The following is a 22,352-nucleotide window of genomic DNA, read 5'->3' on the forward strand; positions in this document are numbered from 1 at the left end:
TGTTTACACATTTAAACCATATTTGCACTTCGAATTTCGCTTCCAAACTGTAATAACTACATCTACAAAGTCTAAAGAAGATAACCATGTAGTCTGTTCATAGATAAGATCAATTTTGACAGAACTACAGACTTCGTGAAAGTAGCCTAGTAGTCCTACATAAAAGGCTCCATATTCACTTCATTGCAAAATCGCGGTTGGTCTGTTTACACACTAAAACCATATTTACACTTCGAAATTCGCTTCCAAATTGTAGTAACTACATCTACGAAGTCTAAGGAAGATAATCATGTAGTCTGTTCATAGATAAGATACATTTTGACACAACTACAGACTTCGTGAAAGTAGCCTAGAAGCCCTACATAAAAGGCTCCATTAACTTCATTGCAAAATCGCGGTTGGTCTGTTTACACACTAAAACCATATTTACACTTCGAAATTCGCTTCCAAATTGTAGTAACTACATCTACGAAGTCTAAGGAAGATAACCGTGTAGTCTGTTCAACGATAAGATACATTTTGACAGAACAACAGACCTCGTAAAAGTAGTACCTAAAATTAGTGTGATAAATGGCCATCACGTAGCCTAAAGCATATAGCACTAGCATATGACAACAGCAAATAGCTAACGTTTACGTTAGCCTAACTTACTTATCGTTGACGTTGACCCGACACGTTTATAAGTTAGACCTTAGACTGATAAGGACGTCCATCAAAATTCCGTGTGTATCCTGTGTATCCTGTGTATCTTTCGTGCTGCTATCCTGTTGCCTTTTCCCTGTTGTTCCGGCAACAAGGTTTTTACGCGATATTTGCCACATCCCAGAGAGTTGTTGTTTGGTGGGTCAGGTGACGAGCCGTCGAATCACAGCACAGCACCCAGAATGCATTGCAACACACCGTCTAGAAGGGACTCAGCGTTAGGTCGGCTTTAAATAGCACACAGAACCTGTAGTAATATAACGTTGTCTGTAAGCTCCACAGATCGTGGCAAGACAATTGAATTGATTGTGGACTTCTTGCTGGGCAACGATGAGTAACTTGATTAGTAATGCTGCGTGGATATGTATGATATCTGTATGAAAGTGTGTTTCTCAATGTAATAATCTATACAACTGTACACATGACTAAGTTCAAATGGAGCTAGCTGGGTATAGGACTGGGCTGAATGGATTGGTGAAATACTTTATTTATTTATTTTTTTAATGACCTATATGAACATGGTTTGGCTTTAAAAAAAAGAGGAGACAGCGCTTCGCGCTGTCTCCTCTTTTTTTACATGACCTTTACACTTAGTGCTGGCAAGGCATTGAACTGGGCTGAATGGATTTGGAAAATATATATATATTTTTTTTAATGACCTGTATCAACATGGTTTGGCTTTAAAAAAAAGATGAGACAGCGCTTCGCGCTGTCTCATCTTTTTTTACATTACCTTTACACTTAGTGCTGGCAAGGCATTGAACTGGGTTTCATTCAAGGATTCCAACGGTACCTCATTCATGAAAATCGGACATACTGGTCAAAAGTTACATGCACACACCTTCATATACACAGACAGCCCAGCCCAGCCCATCAGAGCTCTGCCAGGTGGCTTAGAACTCTTCCAGGTGCAAGTTTAAGCAATTAGTGCTGTGATGTCACAATCGAAATTTGAATTCTGAACATTCCGCCATTCATTTCAATGGGCCCAAAAAACGCAGAAAAACGGGAATACCGCGAAAACGACAAGGGCCAGCGACACGAAATCAACAAGCAAGTTACACCGGTTCGGGCCTGAATTTTTGGAGTTCGAACCGCATCGATAGCTCAAACGGTCTAGGAGCAGTAGTTCGGCCAAAAAGTGGGTGAATAGGAAGATATAATAATAATAAGAAAACTTAAGAAGAACAATAGTGGGCTTGCTCCGCAAGCCCACAGCGGTCTTGCTGGATCAAACCCACTAATAATAAATGGAGCAGTAGTGTTGTGTGTGTGTAGTAAAAAAAAAACATGGAAATAGCATGGGGACATTGTACTTAGCAACATTAGACAATAAGTCTTCTTTTTTTCTCTTGCATGTGTTGTCCTTAGTGTAAAAAAAGATAGGGTGTCCATAGGAAAAAGATCACCATATGGGAGATGATGCTGAAACTCATGTTCCTAAACAGGGTATGCTGTAGATTCCTACAATAGGTATATTCAAACTTATTTCCAATACTCAATTCCTGACAGACAATTTTGTGTTTAGGTATACTATGCAGGTTAAGGTATTTTTGGGAGTGTAGAGCTCCCTCTAGAGTCGGGATGTATTTATATGTTACTCTGCTATTGTAAATAGCAAACTTCTCGCGACTTATCCCCCCTGTATACAAAGCAAAGGCTTTTGTTGTGGAGGTGAAGGATTACAGTTTTTTTCTGAATGCTTAAACACAACCGTGATTCTTATAGCACAATTTTTAAAACTATTAATACTTATAGCAAAACCACCCACTGAGGTCGCAAAACTAAAAGCACAAACACTGCTTTGCACTCAGTTTGCAATTTTGTAACACACACTTTGCACAACTGTAGGCACAATCCACTGCTCAGCACTCTTTTTGCGGAACTGTAAACACAACTCACTGCTTTACACTCAATTTCTCAATGATCAACACACTCCTAGCAAATCTATACACATATATGGCTATTATTGACACTATTTTGCCAACTCTCTGGCACACTTTCTCATGTGAAAACTGTTTTAGATAATTAGTTCACTTTGCAATCAGCCTAAGCACTATAAATAAGCCACAGGTAATGTACAATGGGTACAATGGAGGGAGCAGGAACAGTGAGAAGAGTAAGAATTAGAGGAGGCCAAGAATGTGGAGGTGAAGAAGTAGGAGGAAGAAGAGGAGGAAGAGGACACGGAGGTGAAGTGAGAGGGAGAGGATGACAAGGACAAGGAGGAAGTTAGAGGAAGAGGACAAGGAGGAGGATGAGGAGGGGGAAGAGGAAGGGTAAGAAGAGAAAGAAATAGCCCTTTTACAGGCAAAAAAATCAGTCTATATCAGTCTATATCTAAAAATCAGGGATATTGTCATGTCAGGCCTGGATATGGCATTCCAGAATATATTTTCCCTGGTGCCTTGGACTACATTGCATGTGATGTAGACGAAATTTTGAGAGAGACAACACGATTTTTTTTGTCTCAGTGAAATTGCTATTTTGTGTTTTGACTTGGAAAAACACTTGTGTTTGTTTTGATGTGTGTGAATAAACACCAATACTTAAAGTTTGGATCCCTGTATGTTTACAGAACTATGACAAAAGTATGACCTCAAACTGACATAGTCTACCTTGTGCACAGAGAAAGCAAAAGTCAGATGTGTTTTTTTATTCATACCATCAGTGTGTAGTTGGCACATTGTGTGCTTATTATTGTGGCTTTTGTTTACTGTTTGATACAAAAACACAATTTTTACGAAGGTGTGAAGAGTTAAGCAAGGTGTGTCAGCTTTTGCAAGATAAGATAAGACAATACAATGTTTTGCTGATTGGGTGAAAGGTTTTCCTATTTGTGTGTAGAGTTTTGCAAAAAAAGCCATAGTTACAAAAAATGTGCTTAAACAATCAGAAAAAACTGTAACAGCGGGCGCCGCTCTCCAAGTTGCATGGCTGGTTTTCTCGGTATGGACTCGCTACATCCATGCTGTATTGTATGCTAGGTGAATGATTTGCCTATTAGGCTACAAGTTCGTTTGCCATCAAATTGGCTTCATAAAGGTAGTCAGAGTGTATGTTGGACGTTGGCCGAAGTGGCAAATAAGTAAAGTAAGAGAGCATCCAGCCCATCTCCAGCAAAGCCTACCAATGCTGCTACAGCTTAGGGGGTCCAGTTCTTTAAAGGCACACTACTCCGGGTTACTTCTTCACCTCACTGTGTTCACTGTGTGTAAATGCAGAGACCAAAAGAGTATACAGTAGGCCTACCCTCCTAAGGGTCTGGTTTCAACCGGGTTACTACCCTCCAGAATTATTGGCACCTCTGCTAAAGTTGACTAAAAACCGGTATAAAAAATAATCTGTTGGTGATTTATTGTAATCTCACAATAAAAAAAATAGGAAACATCAACCTTGAAGGGAAGCACAATTTTGAGAAAAAGGAAAATCTCATAAAGAAATGAATATTTTTAACAAAAACATGTTGCTCAAAATTATTGGCACCCTGAAAAATCTTAACAGAAGCATTTACCTATCTAATTTCAATTTATTTAAGTTAATAAGTACAAGTCCCATGAGGGAAATTTGGGTCTCTGCGTTTATCCCAATCTGTGAATTAATGAAACACACTCAGCACACACTAATACCAGCGCAGTGAGCTGCCTTCAACAACAGCGGTGCTCAGGGAGCAGCGAGGGGTTAGGTGCCTTGCTCAAGGGCACTTCAGCCATGCCTACTGGTCAGGGTTCGAACCGGCAACCCTCCGGTTACAAGTCCGAAGCGCTAACCAGTAGGCCACGGCTGCCCGAATGTCTGTGAACTTTCAGAAGTAGTTCATGACTTTCTTTTTCACTATGGTATGACAATAGATAGATAGATAGATATATAGATACTTAATTGATCCCCAGGGGGAAATTCAAGGTCTCAGGCATACAGACATCACACACAACATGCACTTCAAGGCCGTAGTCATGATGTCAACATTGGGGGGGACCAAATCTGTGGTGGGGTCTGAGGGACCCCCAAACAGAATTTCAATACATTTCCTACCATGCAAAAATATTATTAAAAATCACAAACAAGTCATTAGTTAGGTCAGTCAATTAGGTTATTCCAAACTTTTGACGGACCCCCCCCCTGTGAAAAGAGAAGGGTGGAGAAGAAGCAACTTCACTGGTCCGTCCCTGGACCCGTGACTCCATTTGTGTTCAAAATGTATACTTTAAAAGAAATTACAAACTATGATAACCTCTATATTACACAGAATGTGGTTCTTTGACTTATTACTTACACCTGAAGATTTTTTTAAACTAAGGCTTAGACTCATAGGTTTGAGATTTTGTCTTTTAATTTAGATTGTATTATGCTGGCGGCTAATCACACAATTTTAACGTAGTTTGAAAGGGACAGGATTCAGGAATAGGCTACTAAGACAGGCCCCTCTTCTGTCTGACTCACCTCATGTTACCCCTGTATGCATTATAGACTGGCTTCTGACAGAAATGACGTTTTGTGCCAACATGTAGAAACACTAGGCCTACTACAGCCTTTAATTGGTGAATGGAGGTGCAAATTCCTTTCTTTGGTTATTGTCCGCGATTCACATTAACTGTAGGCTGTCACGTATTGTAAACGTCGCCACATTTGATCACGTTTTGCCTGCATGGATGCGCGATTGAGTGCTCATCTAAATAATATGCAAGATGCAACAATCATTTCTAAGAGGCCTATACACGGTAATTTCTGGCATTACTACTAGCATATGAATGAACTATTTATGTTGAAAGACGTGAAAGAAATGACACAGGCTTGCACAAATTCATCATTTAAAATAAAACGTTTCACTTTCGCTATCATTGCGAGAATAGGCTACAATATGGAAAATGTTCCCTTTCAGTCTGATTGGCTCCAAACATGTATGGGATTTCCTTAGCCTGTGCTACCGGTTTTGCGATATTGTTGACAGCCCTACCTCACTCACCGCAGTAGGGTGCAGTAAATGGAAGCTTTTGATAGCGCACTAACGAAAAACGGAAAATCACCAGGACAAACCACTCAGGGGTGTAGGCTAGTCTGGAACCATAGGTCACTAATTTGTGCGTTACTTACGTTTGATTACATTTCAGATACGTGTTGGTTTCCTGTAGGCCTAGTATAGCGCTTTATTCTTTCTTTATTTTTCTATGTCCGAATATTGGGGGGGGGGGGGGGGGGGACATTTTGGTCATATTTGAATATTGGGGGGGACACGTCCCCCTCAATGTCTATGGTGACTACGGCCCTGATGCACTTACAGCAGAATAAGTAATATACAGAAAAACTCCACTGTACAATAGAGACAGTAGAAGATAAACATGATACTAAAATACTAGCCTAAGTACTAAATATACTATATAAACTAAATCAAATATCAACATAGTGCTTAAGGATGATCAAGCATGACAGGGCAGGGACTGAGCCTGTAATTCAGTGTGCAGCTGAGGATGATCGCTTCCTTGTTCGCTTCCCTGTCAAGGGTGCCATGGTTGTGGACTCCTCAACAGACACAAGCAATATACAGTTGAAAGGGTGGGAATAGTAATATATGGACATATAAGACAATAATGTATAATGTAGACAAGATAATATAACAAAACTATGGCAGTGCAAAATAGGCTGAGGTAAAACGGTTACAGCCATTGATCAAGTATTGAGTATAAGGTATTAAGCATCAAGCACGGCCAGTCCAGGAGGGAGGGAGGGGTTGTGCAAATGCATGTGCTAATATAGCATGTAACTATGCAGAGAAGTCTATCTCTCCTCTACCCTTAAGTGAAGTGTTGAACAATGTTGAATGGCCCTGGGGATAAATGACTTCCTCAGTCTGTCATTGTGCATGACAGTGAGCGAAATCTCCAACTGATCAGGCTCTTCTGCTTTATACAATATGGAGTGGATGACATTCATTGTCCAAGATGCTGATCAGCTTGTTCAGGGTCCTTTTGTCTGATATTGAAGTGATACACTCCAGATCGGCTCCCACGACAGAGCCAGCTTTCCTTACCAGCCTATAAAGTCACACAGAGGCTCAAGGGAGGATAAAACCATATTAAGACTGCAACTAACAAACATGTTCCATGTTCTCAATTATTGAATTTGTTGTTTGACCAATAAAATGTCAGAAAATAATTTTAAAACCTCTAGTCATTTTTCAACATCGGAAAGACAAGATAATACACTAAACATAAATAAAAAGAAAGGGTATTGACATTTGTAAGTCAGAGAATGTCTATGAAAACTACTTTGTTGAACATGCCTATAGTTAAAACAATGATTAAAAGGTTCTAATCATCTGGAAATGTGACAAAGTGTGGACCTAGGAATCTGGACAATCTGGGGAGATTTTGTAAAGAAGGTCTTAAATCCCTTGCTTTGTATTCTCCAACTTTATGGGGTGTCATAGGAGAATATTACAAGCTGTTTTATTGGCAAAGGGAGGCTTAAGAAGCACAAGCAGGGGTGCCAATAATTGTGAGCGACGTGTTTTTGTTGAAAATATTTACACTGTAAAAAATAACATTACATCTTACTGCAGTAACACAAGTATACTTTACTTACTTAAGGCTGACCTAGTGTTCTTACTAGAGTAACATTAGTAATGTGCCGAACTTGCATCAATGGGGTCTAAAACTTGAGATACACGAGTAAGCTTCACAACTCAGACCTGAGTAAACTGGACTCACGCAGTGCACACGCGCACAGTCAGCAGAGGGAGCATTCTGGATTCCACAGCCAACGGTCGAAGTGTTACGGTGTGGCTGACTTTTGGGATGGGAGTGTAACGCAGCTTCACCAGTGACTTGCTCTGTCCGGTAAGTTTACAGTATGTATTAATGTGTCAAATGTTTACAGTATAGGTTGAACTAACAGCATTTGTGCAAAACTGTACATTCGGTTTCATTAACAGCTGGGGTAATGTTAAGTTTAACTTGCGAAGTGGCCGATATATGCGCTAGCTGCTAGCTGCTAACAGTTTGCAGCTAACTGATAGCAGCTATGCGAGTTAACATTGCCTCAGACCATGCAGAGCAGAAAACAAATATTCTAGGTATTCAAGCCCTTTGATATTTTTTTTTATCGAAGTTATGAGGAAGTGGTGGCGCCTGGGGTCTAGAACTAGCTAGGCTGTATAAATTTGCCAATAGCAGTTGTCTTCATGAGCTCTTAATGAAGTTTAGTTCTAACGTTTCTCATGAGAAACGCTTGCTAGCATGCTAAGTTGATTCAAAACGTGTAAAGATTAAACTGTGTATGGTTTACGTCGATATTCCTACTGTATTGATAAAACAATTAGGATAATTGGACCCATAACCTTACTGACTGAGAAAGCCATGGTCTTTTATCTAAAATCTTTCGTTGTGATTTAGCAAGAGGACTTAGGTTGCAGTGTGTGGAATTTAAACGAATGTGCCGTTATTGAGGTGCAAAATGGCGTCATATAATTCCAACGTATGATTGACATTTTAAATTCTATTGTGATAAATGTACTAGGCCTGAAGCAATAGAGAAAATTCAGTTGCCAAATCATAATATTTTTAGCTTAACAGTATTAATTAGGTCTCTGGAGAAATAATTTAAATGAACATTTAATGTGATAAACTTAATCAGCTGTTTTAGTTAAACATGGCCAATAGATGCATATTGATAATAATTTTGCCCTCTTTTTCTTTTTGCAGTTGGAAAACTGAAAATGCAGAGCAATGAACTGGACATGTAAGTTGTGCTTGTTTGGATGTGAAGTCAGAGGTCAGTTGCTCAAACACTACAGATTGAAACATGGAGGTTACACCAGAATACGACCGAAAAAAACTGCAGAGGGTGTTGAAAACTGGCCAACGCATCACCGGTTCCTCACTCCCCTCCATCAAGGCCATCCAGGGCAAGTGATGCTTGCGTAAGGCGCGCAGCATCATCAAAGACTGTTCTCACCTCAACCACAGACTGTTCACCCCACTCCCCTCTGGGAGGCGTTACAGGTCTCTCTGCACCCGAACCAGCAGGTTCAGAGGAAGCTTCTTCCCTGCGGCTGTCACGCTACTGAACTCTAGCTCTGCATCCCGGTGACAACCAACCAACTAAGCCCCCGCCCGATGCCTCCTTGCCTGTGCCTTTTGAGGTGTCCACCATGACCATGGAAACCTTGACGGGGGACACCCACCCCCGCGGACAATTGCACTACTCTATCCCACCCATAGTGTTCTATTTATGTACAAATGTACATACTGTAATTACACTTATACATGGCATTTTCTACTGCTCTTCATACTATTCATCCTGCACATACACATATTTTTACTACTGTTATAATGTTACTGTTTCTGCACTACAGTACTGTTACCACACTGCACATAGCTGTATACTGTACATATATGTCTATATGGTTCATACCGAATATCCATATTTATTCTGCTAATACACTGCACATATTTATACCTAATTTATATTACTCTAAACCACCTTCTGTAAACCAACTGTATACTACTGTTTACACCGCATATTTCTTATCCTGTCTATGCACCACCTGTCTTTGTATATTACATTGCATTTTTCTGCTTTTTTTGCACTTCTAGTTAGACGCAAACTGCATTTTGTTGTCTTTGTACTTGTACTCTGCAAAATGACAATAAAGTTATCTAATCTAATAGTGCCAACTATTTGTGTACATTCTGCAAGTAAACTTTACTATCCAACATAAAGTACCCTTTACAACTCAAAGTAAGGGTAACTCATTTAACAGTAGTAAATACAACTTTGTTTTTAAGTAAGCTTTACTCGAGGGCATGAAGTAAACTTTACTAGTTGGAAGTAAGTAACCAGAACTTTAAAGTCTTAAGTAAGGATAACTTCTTCTAAGTAAGCATTACTTGTAGACATCAAGTAAACATAACTTGGAAGAGAAAAGTTTTGTTTACTTAACTTATTTAAGGCAACGAGTTTCCACCCTTTTTTCAAGTAACCATTACTTATTATTTTTTACAGTGTATTTCTTTATGAGATTTTCCTTTTTCTCAAAATAAATGTGCTTCCCTTCAAGGTTGGATTTTTCCTATTTTTTTTCATTGTGAGATTACAATAAATCACCAACAGTTTATTTTTTATACCGTTTTTTAGTCAACTTTAGCAGAGGTGCCAATAATTATGGAGGGTATACTTATACTGTGGTAGTTGGGAATGTTTATCTCGGTTCTGTCACTATAGGCGGAGGCATGTAAATACCATGTAATAGGTACTGGGTAGTATAGCATGGTGATAGGCCAGTGAAGGTTATGCTCATTGTACTGCAATTACTAATGTTCAGTAAAAGCCAAGGTTATTCAGCTGCCCGTCCATTCTTTCATAGCATAGAGGATATCACATATACTTATACTGAATCTTACATAGCAGGGGTGGGAATGGCGACTGCGTCACTTTGGCCACAGATGACCCTGATTCATCAGTGGCCAATCACGGGAAGGATCTCTGCGTCACATTGATCCCTGACCTTTGTGAGTTGTCCTTGGTCCCAGAGACGGTGTCCAGTTTTGAGATAGCTCACCTCCATTCCAAGGTCTATTTCCCTTCAGTATACCTGATCTGTGGGACAAACCTTTTGGTGTCTTTATGTCACAGACAGTAGTAAACATTTTACAGCACATTGCACTGTGTATTGTAACTGTAACTCACTCAAACTCATTTTGCTTCCTGGCCCTGGGTGAAGCCACAGCATCTTGATAAGTTCACCATATGGCAGGTTATGCTGAATCTCATGTTCTCAGACAGGGTATGTTGTAGATTTTTTACGTTATGGTTGTGTGTGAGAAATCAAATTTGCATTTGACATGTTTGACAGGTGATAGCAGAGGCTACTTTGTCATGTTTCCTGTATTCTCGGGCAGAAGACTGCAATTCTTTACACTCTACATGCATGTTGAAAACAGTCTATTTTTTGCGGTTGAAAATAGCTAAGCAATAGCTGTGCCTACACAATGGGCAAAACCCCTCAATTCTCTTGCAAAATGAAACTTTACATTCAAAACAATGTTATTTCTTCTACTGATGTGCTCAATGTAAAACACTATGATGAATGGAAAACACTTCTTCTCCATTCATCATAAGGCCTTTTTTTGTTCAGTGTTATACTTACTACAGATAGTACATACATAAGTGTGTTGTCAAATATTTGAGAATATTGTTTTTCTACCTACAAGAAACAAATAACACACAAATACACGGTAACAAATATATTTTATTTTTCCCACAAAAGCAATGTACACAGTAAACATCCCAGTCAACACAAAGTTGCACATACAGTGGTCTACATACGGAACAACAGTAGAACTTACTTTACAGTAAAAAAAAACAAAAAACAAAAAAACTATGCTGCATCCTCTCTTCTGTTTCGGTCTGGTCACAGCACCTCATCCACGCCACAAGCATTATGCTAAAGCTCTGATTGCTAATTGTAAAACTGTGTGACAGGTGCCCATGTGATTTTAGAATTTGAATGGCAGTGTGTTCCTTTTGAAAACAAAAGAATTTCTTCATGAAAATTGTGCCAAATGCAGAGAAATGTGTGTAGTATTTTGAAAAAAGTGTGTTTTAGAACTGCAATTTGAGTGTAAAGCAGGAATTGTGCTTGTAGTTTAGCAGAATTGGTTCATGGGTTTGATGAATGAGTTACATGTTGTGGTTATTGTGTCTCAAGTACCAGTATTTGTGTGTAAACAATTGAGAAAAACTGTAAAGAAGCACTGAGAGGTTACGGTGTCACTTCCTGTTGTAGGCTGGTGATGATGACTGGGGTGGAGCCCAGATCAGCTACCACTCAGGACTATGAGGCAGACAGAGCCAGTATAGCAAAACAGCAGGGAAGGAGAAAGTGACAGAGAGAGAGAGAGAGAGAGAGAGAGAGAGAAAGAGAAGAGAAGAGAGTGACAGAGAGAGAGAGAGGTGAGCGGAGTTTGACAATGGCCAGGTGGACTTTCCATATGAGCTCACGGGCCAGGGCGCTGGTAGACAGTGCCAAGGTTAGGGTTTGCCACAGCAGCAGGACGCTGGTGGACAGTGCCAGGGTGAGGGTTCGCCACAGCAACAGCAGCATCCCAGCTGCCAGGGAGGCAACATACCCCGAGTTCAGCTCCTCGGTCAGGCCATTCAAGGAGCTCCCCGGAACCTGGAAGAATGGGATGGTCACTGTGTACAACTTCTGGAAACTGGGCGGCTTCAAGAATATCCACAACATCATGGTTCACAACTTTAATACTTTTGGACCCATATACAGGTATGATATTGCTGTTGTTTTTAGAAAAAAAAAAGCCAAGCCAGGTGTGATGAGAGCTTGCTTTATACATCTCACACCAAAACTTGTGCCGGTAGTGTTTTACAAATGAAAGTAAAAGAAAAATGTAAAATAGACAAGAGAAAGAGTGCAAATCAACAACATGTTCGCCCTGCATGAACACACGATACACGTTCATCATGTATCATACATAGTGCGCTGAGCGCTCAGATCAAGAGTTTCAGATAGATAGATAGATAGATACTTTATTGATCCCCAGGGGAAATTCAAGTACTTTATCCGTTACAATCATTTCACCAAATCCACAAAGTTTGTATTTGGGTTCATGTCCATCATGTTCACACGTGTTCATCTGTTTACTTTGAGAAGGTGAGGAAAACACATTAGAAAAGAAATCAATAAATTCCGCATGTATTTGTGTTTGGTCTTGTTTTGGTCGATGATTCAATCTCAATACTTTTTGAGATAAACCAATATCAACAATGATGCCTATTCTTCCCATGTATTTAGGGAGAAAATTGGTTCCTATGACAGTGTAAACATCATCAATCCAGAGGATGCAGCCATTTTGTTCAAAGCTGAAGGTCATTATCCAAAACGGTTTCGAGTTGAGCCCTGGACATCCTACAGAGACTACAGGCACCGCGAATATGGAGTCCTCCTGAAGTACGTAGCTTACTACAATTCACTGTCAGACCAGTCATGTGTGTTGAATGGTTCATATTTTCCCAATCTTTTTAAATAGCAAAAATCATCTTGCTGTTACCTGACAAGCCTAGATGTTTAATCTGAGGATGCCTATATCTCTATTGATGTCCCTCATAACACTGACGTAACTACCTTATAAACATGTCATGCAAGATGCCATAAGCTGTCATTGGTCATCATAGTTAATGTGTGATGACCAGTGTTGCCACAGTTACCTTGAAAAAGTAATCTGATTACTGATTACTCCTTTAAAAAGTAACTGGGTCATTCCACGAAAACGTGCCATTTTGCATTCAAAATATCTAATTTTCAAAGTACTGTTTTTAAAATCTTGAAGCACCTATTTTGATGAAGTAGATTCTTACCTCTCAGAAAAACATGCGGTGCCATCTCAGGCTATCTTATTTATTTATTTATTTACTTTAACAAATAGTCAATGGAGGTATGTGTGCTATGTCAACCCTGTTACCAAAAAAAAATTCATGAATATTATACAAATAATTATGTGTTACATAAATAATTCTGGAGTTGAACACATGAATTATTAGATTTTAGGATTGACAGTAACAGGGTTGACAGTAACAGGGTTGATGAAATATTGTTATCGGCAGCCATTACTAGCCATGTGGTGGACACCAGGACACCACATGGTGTGCATTCAAGAGAGGTTAAAATGCTGTTAAATATTTACATTTAAATTTTCAATCAAATTATTTTTTAATGCATGATTTTGTGGTAACAGGGTTGACAAAACTAGCTTGTCCCCTTCTGTCAGACGGAGCAAAACCGTAATAAAAGTCATTAAAAGAGAACAACACTTTTCTGGTCTTTTCACCATTAACTTCCTGGAAGGCAGGGGATATCACTTCCTGAAAATGATGTAACTTTTGGCACAGTTAATTTTCTCCAAAGGGGTTTTTATCCAAAAGTAACAGGGTTGACGACAACATGGGGACAAATGTAAAATGTTGATTTTTCATAATTTTAAAAACATTCCAAATAAAATTGTTTAATGATCCATGAACAAACACTTGAGGCTTTTTGTACATGTATTTATTTTTATGATAATTTGACTTTTTTAATCCTAAATAGCCAATGATACTAGACAAGTCATACCGAGGGACAAGCCATTTTTACAGCTTTTGCAATATTCCTAATACGAAAAGTGCTTAAAATCCTTTTAAAAAAAAAGATGTATTCTTAAAAAGTAAATAATTTATTTTTACCATTATTATATTTCCTAAAATATAAAATAATTATGAAAAAAATATTGTTAATTCAGCTTTGCAAGACACTTTTGTTTGAGGGACATAAAATGGCACGTTTTCGTAGAATGACCCAACTTAGTTACTTTACTGATTACATGATTTTAAAAGTAGGCTAAAGTTAGATTACAAATTACTTTATTAGTTACTTTCAGCAGCTGCCAAGAACACCCCCGCCGCCTCAACATAAAAATGACAACCGGTTATGCCAATACTCACTTTATTGGAAGTGCATTTTAACAGTAATGTCAACAATGTATAGCAGACATCCCATAGGCTACTGAAAAAAGTAATTTCAGGGAGGTATCCCTTTAGTCTACTTAGATACTCAAATTCAGATGTTTGTTCAAAAATGTCTAGTCAGTACACCAAATAAAGAAGGCCTATAGATAGAAATTGTGCTAATAAAATATGTAGATTTTGGTAGTTTGGGCTTTTTATGTAGCCTTGGCAACTAGCCATCTAGTATAGGCCTGAATAATATGCAAATTAAATGACACTTGTTAAACTCACCTCAACAAGTCTTTTGCAATCATTTAACCCGCCAAGGGCAATGCCAAAGTCACTGTTAAAAACAGTGCAGTGTGCAAGACTATCATTATGTTTTACTCTGAGACAAGGGTAGGCTACACTTTCGTGTAGTTAGATGTGAAATGGGTCTTAAATGTTCCTTTTTGGGGGGCACTGACTCTGCCATAACGCTCCTGTTCCTAGATACACTGAATTGATTAATTTAGTTCGGGAGAAAAGAGATAAAAGCCCACCACTCAAAACTGATTGGTTGATTTTAGCAAAACAGGCCAGGATGTTCTTTGTGTTGGATGTGCTTCAGGCACACACGCACCACCACTCTCTTTCCCGCGCCCTCACATGCACACGCGATTTCAAGTCTCAGTATGGCTTGCCTTGCGCGCTCTTGTTTGCTCTAGATTCCGGGAGATTTTATCTAATTTGCGGGCATCAGGAAGCCGCTATCAATATGCGGGAGACTCCCAGAACTTCGGTTGACTTGGGATGTCTACCTAGACAGCACTTTGTCGCCAGCACAGAGTGTACAACGTACAGTACCTTAATGTTGTCATGTTTAGCTGACACAAACTCAAAATAATGACTGTATAGCTAAAATGCGCATCTCTCTCCTCCCTCCATTGTTGTTTAGGTTTGTGTTGCAGCATGGACACGCGTGTTGTCCTCCTGCTGAAAACGTGAGCATAGGCTACATGACTTTAATTCCCGAGACGTCAAGATATATCTTGTTAGGGAAAATGACAAAAATAGTAACGCACAGTGACTTGGATAAGTAACTTTAATCTGATTACTGGTTTGGAAATAGTAGCGCGTTAGATTACTCGTAACCGAAAAAAGTGGTCAAAATAGACTAACGCGTTACTGGCATCATTGGTGATGACAAAACAGTGGTGGTAAACAGTCCTGGTTCTGTACATGGGAAACTTAATGTGGTAGCTCGAACTGTCACACAAGGAAGGGGTGTAATTTGATTGGCTGATGAGGTCAAATTCCAAAAAAGCTCTTATGACGACAAAACCCCAGTGAATTTTATGGGACAGCTGTGGCTTACTGGTTAGGTGCTCTGTGCTCTGTGTGTTCACTAATTCACGGATGGGATGCAGAGACCAAATTCCTTGTATATGCAAGTATACTTGGCCTAGAAACCTGATTTACATTTACATTTTTCTGTCACAACACTAAAATAAGCCGTAAGGAAACCAGTGGTATAACCCCCACATATGTGTATTCATTCATTCAACCTTTATTTATTCTCGGAGGGTCATTGAGGGAAGCCCTCATTTTCAATGAAGCCGAGATTACAGAAACAATGAAGTAACAAGATGTAAAAAGAGAGAGAAAAAAAGTATAGATATAGGTCTAGGCCTATAAATAAAATAAAACAAAGTAAAATAAATAAATAATAAGATAACATACATTACATTATAGAGGAGGAAGGGGAAAAATACATAAAATCTTAATAATAAAATAGCGTGTGTATAACTCTGGTAGCCTTCTGATAGAGGGTTGTGCTGCCATGTGTCTGCATAGGGACGGAGAGGATTGGCGTTCCAACAGGGTGGTGTTGAATAAGGAAGTGATCGCCCCGAAGGTCCAGTGCAACTTTGTACCTCTTCTGGATGAAGTCGGCCAGGACTTTGTGGGCCGTATCTATAAAAAGATTGAAAGAAGCGGTCAGAACAAATGGACCGTAGACCTCCACCAAGAACTCTTCAAATATGCACTTGAATGTAAGATCTGGCATTGGATGCCTTCGTCAGTGCATGGACATTGTTAGAGCATCAGTGTGAGCATGTGTGTGTGATTTTGTGTATTGTGTCATGTGTGAGCATGTGTGTGGGTACCAGCTGTGAGCAGTGTTTTTTTGTGTTTGTACCTGTTGTGAGCATGTGTGTCTGTTTGTGTGTGTGTGTTAGTACCAGCTGTGAGTGTGTGTGTGTCTGTGTGTGGTCTTGTTTTTAGTAGCAGCTGTATGCGTGTGTGTTTTGTGTCGGTTCCAGCGGTGGGCTCGGTGTTGTACGGTGAGCGCTTCGGACTGTTGCAGGACCACATCGACCCCGAGGCCAAACGATTCATCGACTCCATCGCGGTTATGTTCAAGACCACCACACCCATGCTGTACATCCCGCCGGGCCTGCTGCACCGCCTGGGCTCCAGGGTCTGGACAGAGCACGTGGAAGCCTGGGACGTCATCTTCAACCAGGGTAAGACCCACACAACCAGGGTAACAGCCCCGGGGGTATATCACAACCAGGGTAAAACCCACAAGGGTATGTCACAACCAGGATAAGACCCACGCCTGCAGCAAACAAGGCTATGGATTAGAGTAAGGTTTCTTTATGTAACAAGTTAATACATTTACATGAAAAAAACATGGACTTCAGTACAGTTAGTCTGTATCTAGAGAATGAACAGACAGAGCACGTTGATGTTCTTAATCCACATGTTTAAAGTGTCTTAATTCACGGTCTTCTTATAGTATACTGTTTAAGTGTCTTATTATAGTATACTGTTTAAGTGTCTTCTTATAGTATACTGTTTAAGTGTAGAAGCACCTAGTGAAAGAAAGAGAAAAGATTCAGCCTAGCTAAGAATAGCGCTTCATTGCAGTACCCAGTGGTGATTCTAGACATTTTTAACAAGGGTGGCACTAGTGAGGCACTGATTAATTCAAGGGTGGCATGAGGCAGGGCTCACCTTCTGTCTAACTCAGCTAGGTGACTAAAGGTGAGGGTAAGCGTGTTTGCCACTTAAGCGTGTTTGCCACTTACATTTCTGACGTCTGACACTTCAAACTGCTGCAAGTGCATCAAGAAAGGTCCCGCCTTAGAACATGTTAATGGCCAATCGTAAACTAGGATTTGGGGGTGGCACTTGGGGTGGCCAATCAAATCTCAAGGGTGGCCTGTGCCACCCGGAGCCTCCCCTCTGGCTCCGCCCCTGGCAGTACCACGTAGTGTTTGAATCCCCGTGTGTGTCCCTGGTTTGATGTCTCTCTAGCGGACCGCTGCATCCAGAACATATACAGGGAGCTGAGGACATCTAAGAGGGAGGACGCTGTGGACCAGGGCAAATACCCAGGAGTCCTGGCCAACCTTCTGATGCTGGACAAGCTGTCCATCGAGGACATCAAGGCCAGCATCACAGAGCTCATGGCCGGCGGCGTGGACACTGTGAGGCCCAGACTCAACTCTTACTATTCCCTTTAGGGACATGAGGAAATTAAAGAAAATACATTTGGGCTTGTCTTGAGTTTTGCAGTTCTATTTGTTGCAATTGTTTACATCGACTAAAACCCATCATACACATTCACACACACACACACACACACTTACATGTGTTGCACAGAGTTAAAAGTAGATACATAATTCAAAACTGGATTTTCCATTTACTACAGAAAACAAATCTGTTTATGTAGTCCAAATCAGTCCAATCACTATTTAAGTCATAAATGTGTGTGATGATGTGTGTTAACTTTGTAATATAGGTTATGTCTGTGTGTTTTTGCATGTGTCTGTGTGCAAACATATGATATGTATGGTGTATTTGTGTGTGTGTGTATGTGCGTTTCTGTGTGTGTGTGCATTTGTGTGTGTGTGTGCGTGTGTTTGTATGTGCGTGTTTGTGTGTGTGTGTATGTGCACGTGTGTGTGTGTGTGTGTCTGTGTGTGTGTCAGACGTCCACCACACTACTATGGACGCTGTATGAGTTGTCCAGGAACACTGACCTCCAAGAGGAGCTTAGGGCAGAAGTGCTGACCGCACGGCAGGCCTCACAGGGAGACCTCATACTCATGCTCAAGAGTGTGCCTCTGCTCAAAGCAGCCATCAAAGAGACACTCAGGTAGTGGACACACACACACGCACACACACACCACAGAGAGACTACAGTATGATGGTCTTCTTGGCTGGGAGTCCTTTTTGTGTGCCTTCATATGATTCACATTCACACACATGCAGCATCCACATGGGCAATGTAGACATATTAAAACTGACTTATCTAGTTACCTAGATGATTCACATTCACACACATGCTTATTTAGTTACCTACTGTAGATGATTCACATTCACACACATGCGTGGGCAGCCGTGGCCTACTGGTTAGCACTTCGGACTTGTAACCGGAGAGTTGCCGGTTCGAACCCCGACCCCCTTGAGCAAAGCACCTAACTCCTGACTCACTGCTCCCCGAGCGCCGCTGTTGTTGCAGGCAGCTCACTGCGCCGGGATTAGTGTGTGCTTCACCTCACTGTGTGCTGAGTGTGTTTCACTAATTCACGTATTGGGATAAATGCAGAGACCAAATTTCCCTCACGGGATCAAAAGAGTATATATACTTATACATGCAGCATCCGCATAATGTACACATATTAAAAGTGACTTATGTAGTTGCTTATCTGGATCAGTTTGTCCCCCTTAAAGTATATTATGATCACGGCCTTGAACAAAACCACCCAGCCATATGACAAGGCACCTCTTGCTGTTTACATATCATATACGGAACAACGGTGTTGGTGGACATTCAGGCTTAGTAAAATGCGCCTTTTTAATTCTGTAGGTTACACCCAGTTGCAGTGAACCTGCAGAGATACATCACCGAGGATATAGTGATGCAGAACTACCTGATACCAGCTGGGGTATGTGACACATTTACACACACACACTTACAGATGGAACTATCTGTGAATCAATCGTCAATCTGTCTACCAGTCTGCTGCCCAGGTTTTTTAGGTTAGAAGATCTGTCTTTGTATGTGTAGATGTACATATCCAGGTATAAATATTCCCTTTCCTGCATGTGTGTGTATGGTCAGACTCTGGTCCAGTTGGGTCTATACGCTATGGGAAGGAGCCACAGGATCTTCCCTCATCCAGAGATGTACCGCCCGTCTCGATGGCTGCGGAGCGAGTCCCAGTATTTCAAGAGCCTGGGATTTGGATTTGGCCCACGCCAGTGTCTGGGCCGACGCATCGCTGAGACAGAGATGCAGCTCTTCCTCATCCACGTAAGAACCAGAACCCAAGAACGGCCAGTTCACCTGGGACTTCATATACATACAGTTAAATACATAGGGACTTCATATACATACAGTTAAATAACCACTTCAGCCCTCTACTACGTATAGGGACTTCATATACATACAGTTAGATAACCACTTCAGCCCTCTACTATAGTCATGAACAGTTCAACAGTCTACTACAGGGATACCTTGCAAATACACTTAAATGACCAGTTCACCCTGCAACTGTAGTTAAATGTAGTTCAACTCTACTATATGGACATCCGACTCGTGCATAAAGTTAAATAAGCAGTGCACCATAGTATTACATTAGTAACACTTCACTTATATTTTGTATTCAACTTCAAGTGACTGAAACTTGTGTCCTCTTGTCCACAGATGCTGGAGAACTTCCGCATCGAGAAACAGAACAAGGTGAAAGTGCAGAGTACGTTTGAGCTCATCCTGGTGCCCGAGCGACCCATTGTGCTGACTATTAGACCTCTGAACAGCACTCAATAACTACACAACACGGCACAGCACAACACAACACAGCACAGCACAACACAACACTGCACAACACAGCACAGCACAGCACAGCACAGCACAGCAATTGGCATTGGCCCATGAGGCAGATCGCACTAGACCTCATGCCACACATGCCTTTAGCCATGTTTACATGGACAGTTTTTTTGTCATTCCGATTAAACTATTCCGATTGAAAAATGTGTGTCGTCTGTTTCCATGGGGTACGTTCTATTCTGATCAGGTGCTCTCATGCGCTTTAGAATCTTTGATCGGAATAGCTGTCGTTGCCTCCTTTTCCTTAATATGATACAGCAGGCAATCTTATTGACCATATACAGCTGTTCAATCTGTTTCTAATCGGATTCAAAGTGTCCATGTAAACGTGGCTTTTGAGGCGTGAGAGTGCAGTTGTGAGATGAGTTGACTATTTGGAGAACATGAGCTAGATGAGAGGTCATGAGATAATTTGAGGAAGCAGGAAATCATATTTTATAAGGATCATATTTATTTCCTTGCACCTGCAAAACAAGGAAGCATGTGGAAGGTGTGAACTAGGTGTGAACAAGGAAGCAGGTGAAAGGTGTGAACTAGACTATGGTGTGTCATTTATGGAAGATGTTCCTTCTTCCTTAAGTTGCAAATGACGTGATATTGGGAGTCAGGTGTCACAAAAACAATATTTGGAATATTTGTTACACTGACATTCATGCCCAAACTCACACAAACACACCTCCCGTCACACACTCAGAGAAGACTGTGGAGGGAGAAAGTAGTCCCGAAACCTGGGCCTAATTAGCCTGACGAGCCAGACCCACATTAAAATGTAGGGTCTGGGCACTCACCGTTCGCAGCGCTCAGTCCGAGGGGCGGGATAATCGGTTGTCTTTCAAATTCCCTCTGCAAGCAATAGGACAGCGCTATGAGTCCTATGCGTTTTCCCACCAGCGGAGCTAGTTGGCTAGTTCAAACTTTTGCCAACTTAAAAAAAGCTTAACTCGTGTCACACTGTTCACCAACAGCAACATCCATCTTCTTTGTTTTCAAGTAGCATGGGATTCAAGCCAAACCGTTGCAACTCTGCCATCCAGGGTGCGATTTGTGTAAAAACCAGAGGGGGGGATGATTTTGAATAAGTTTGTAATCCCAACCCGCCCCCCCACACACACACACACACACCCAAAAAAAAAGCCTAGTATAGCCTAGTAATGTCATGGCTAATAATACCCTATATTGTTTTTGCCACCTTTGTAACATTTTAGTTTACCGTGGTGTATGCCTTTAAACAGCGAGTGTGCTTGGTATGATGATCAGCTCCTGCAGGGTAGGACTACGTTTTGACAAGCATACAAATTCACCTTGTTCTTGCCCTATCTGAAATGACTTTTCTACTTTTGCTGCCTCCATCCTTTCTGTATTTGTTGTGTAAATGTTGTATATGATGGCACTGAAGTCTTAGTGAATTGGCTAACAGTGTTAGTTGGTAATCAAATAGCCTACACATGCGCTACACGCTGCGTAGGCTACATGCATTCTCTCTCCTGCTGATTTGCGTTCAGTAGCCAAGTGCGTAATATTGCAAAAGTTGAAAAAATAAAGGTGTTTATTGTAGCCTACAGAAAATAAATAGGTTATAGGGCAACTTGGAAGTTTTATGAAAATAATTTACGAACCAGAACATAAAGACCATGAAGCTTCTATTTCTTGCAGCTGTTAAAACACCCGCTAGATAGTTTAAATACCCACCAACATTCGTTTTTGCAGTACAGATTATTTCTAAAAGTTATTTGTCTACTACTGGCTGATTTATCAAACGAGTGCTTTCTCGTTCGTCCTCCGCAAACTACAGGTGTTTCGGCAGAGCCATTTAATAAGCGATGCCAATCAATTTCTGTAACACTTTTTGTGACATTCAGCAAATATCTCCTCATTTAATGTAAGTTCCTTCGGACAATAGGCCTATACGTTCTACTCTACGTGCAGTTGTCCTCCATCTCAGTTGCATCAGTTTTCTAATTTTGAAGGTTCTAAAACATTATTATGCTTCACTGAATCCTTCTCGTTTTCTTTCATTTGTCCAGCTAACTTTTCCATTGAACCTAGCCATTTATGATGGATTACACACTCGACATTCTGGAATGTCCTGCACGATCAAGGCCAAATTAAGTTATCACGCAGCCACTGTGTCAGCAGCTTCAGTGCTGACGGTGACGGTGCGTTTCTGATGTCAGATTATTATGTAGGCTAGCCTACTAGACTGTTCTCACGTTGCAGCGCTTTACTTATATGAAGTAGCATTAATCAATATGAGGGGCAGAGGGGGATA

General features: G+C 40.7%; 1 protein-coding gene across 1 annotated transcript; it reads left to right on the forward strand.

The window, feature by feature from the left end:
* Window positions 1–11,597: 11,597 nt before the first annotated feature.
* On the forward strand, window positions 11,598–20,476 carry LOC143102930 (cholesterol side-chain cleavage enzyme, mitochondrial-like). The gene is made up of 9 exons (XM_076266727.1): window positions 11,598–11,983; window positions 12,512–12,667; window positions 16,033–16,232; window positions 16,503–16,706; window positions 17,503–17,675; window positions 18,180–18,346; window positions 19,061–19,139; window positions 19,316–19,507; window positions 19,901–20,476. Exons 1-9 carry the CDS (start codon window positions 11,670–11,672, stop codon window positions 20,021–20,023), a joined length of 1,608 nt encoding a protein of 535 aa, XP_076122842.1. The 5' UTR covers window positions 11,598–11,669; the 3' UTR covers window positions 20,024–20,476.
* The last annotated feature ends 1,876 nt before the right edge of the window (window positions 20,477–22,352 follow it).

Source organism: Alosa pseudoharengus, unplaced genomic scaffold, assembly GCF_046254945.1.
Source record: "Alosa pseudoharengus isolate Yale_2024_CS ecotype anadromous, Long Island Sound unplaced genomic scaffold, YU_APseudo_1.1 YU_APseudo_1.1_scf_10, whole genome shotgun sequence".
NCBI lineage: Eukaryota > Metazoa > Chordata > Actinopteri > Clupeiformes > Clupeidae > Alosa > Alosa pseudoharengus.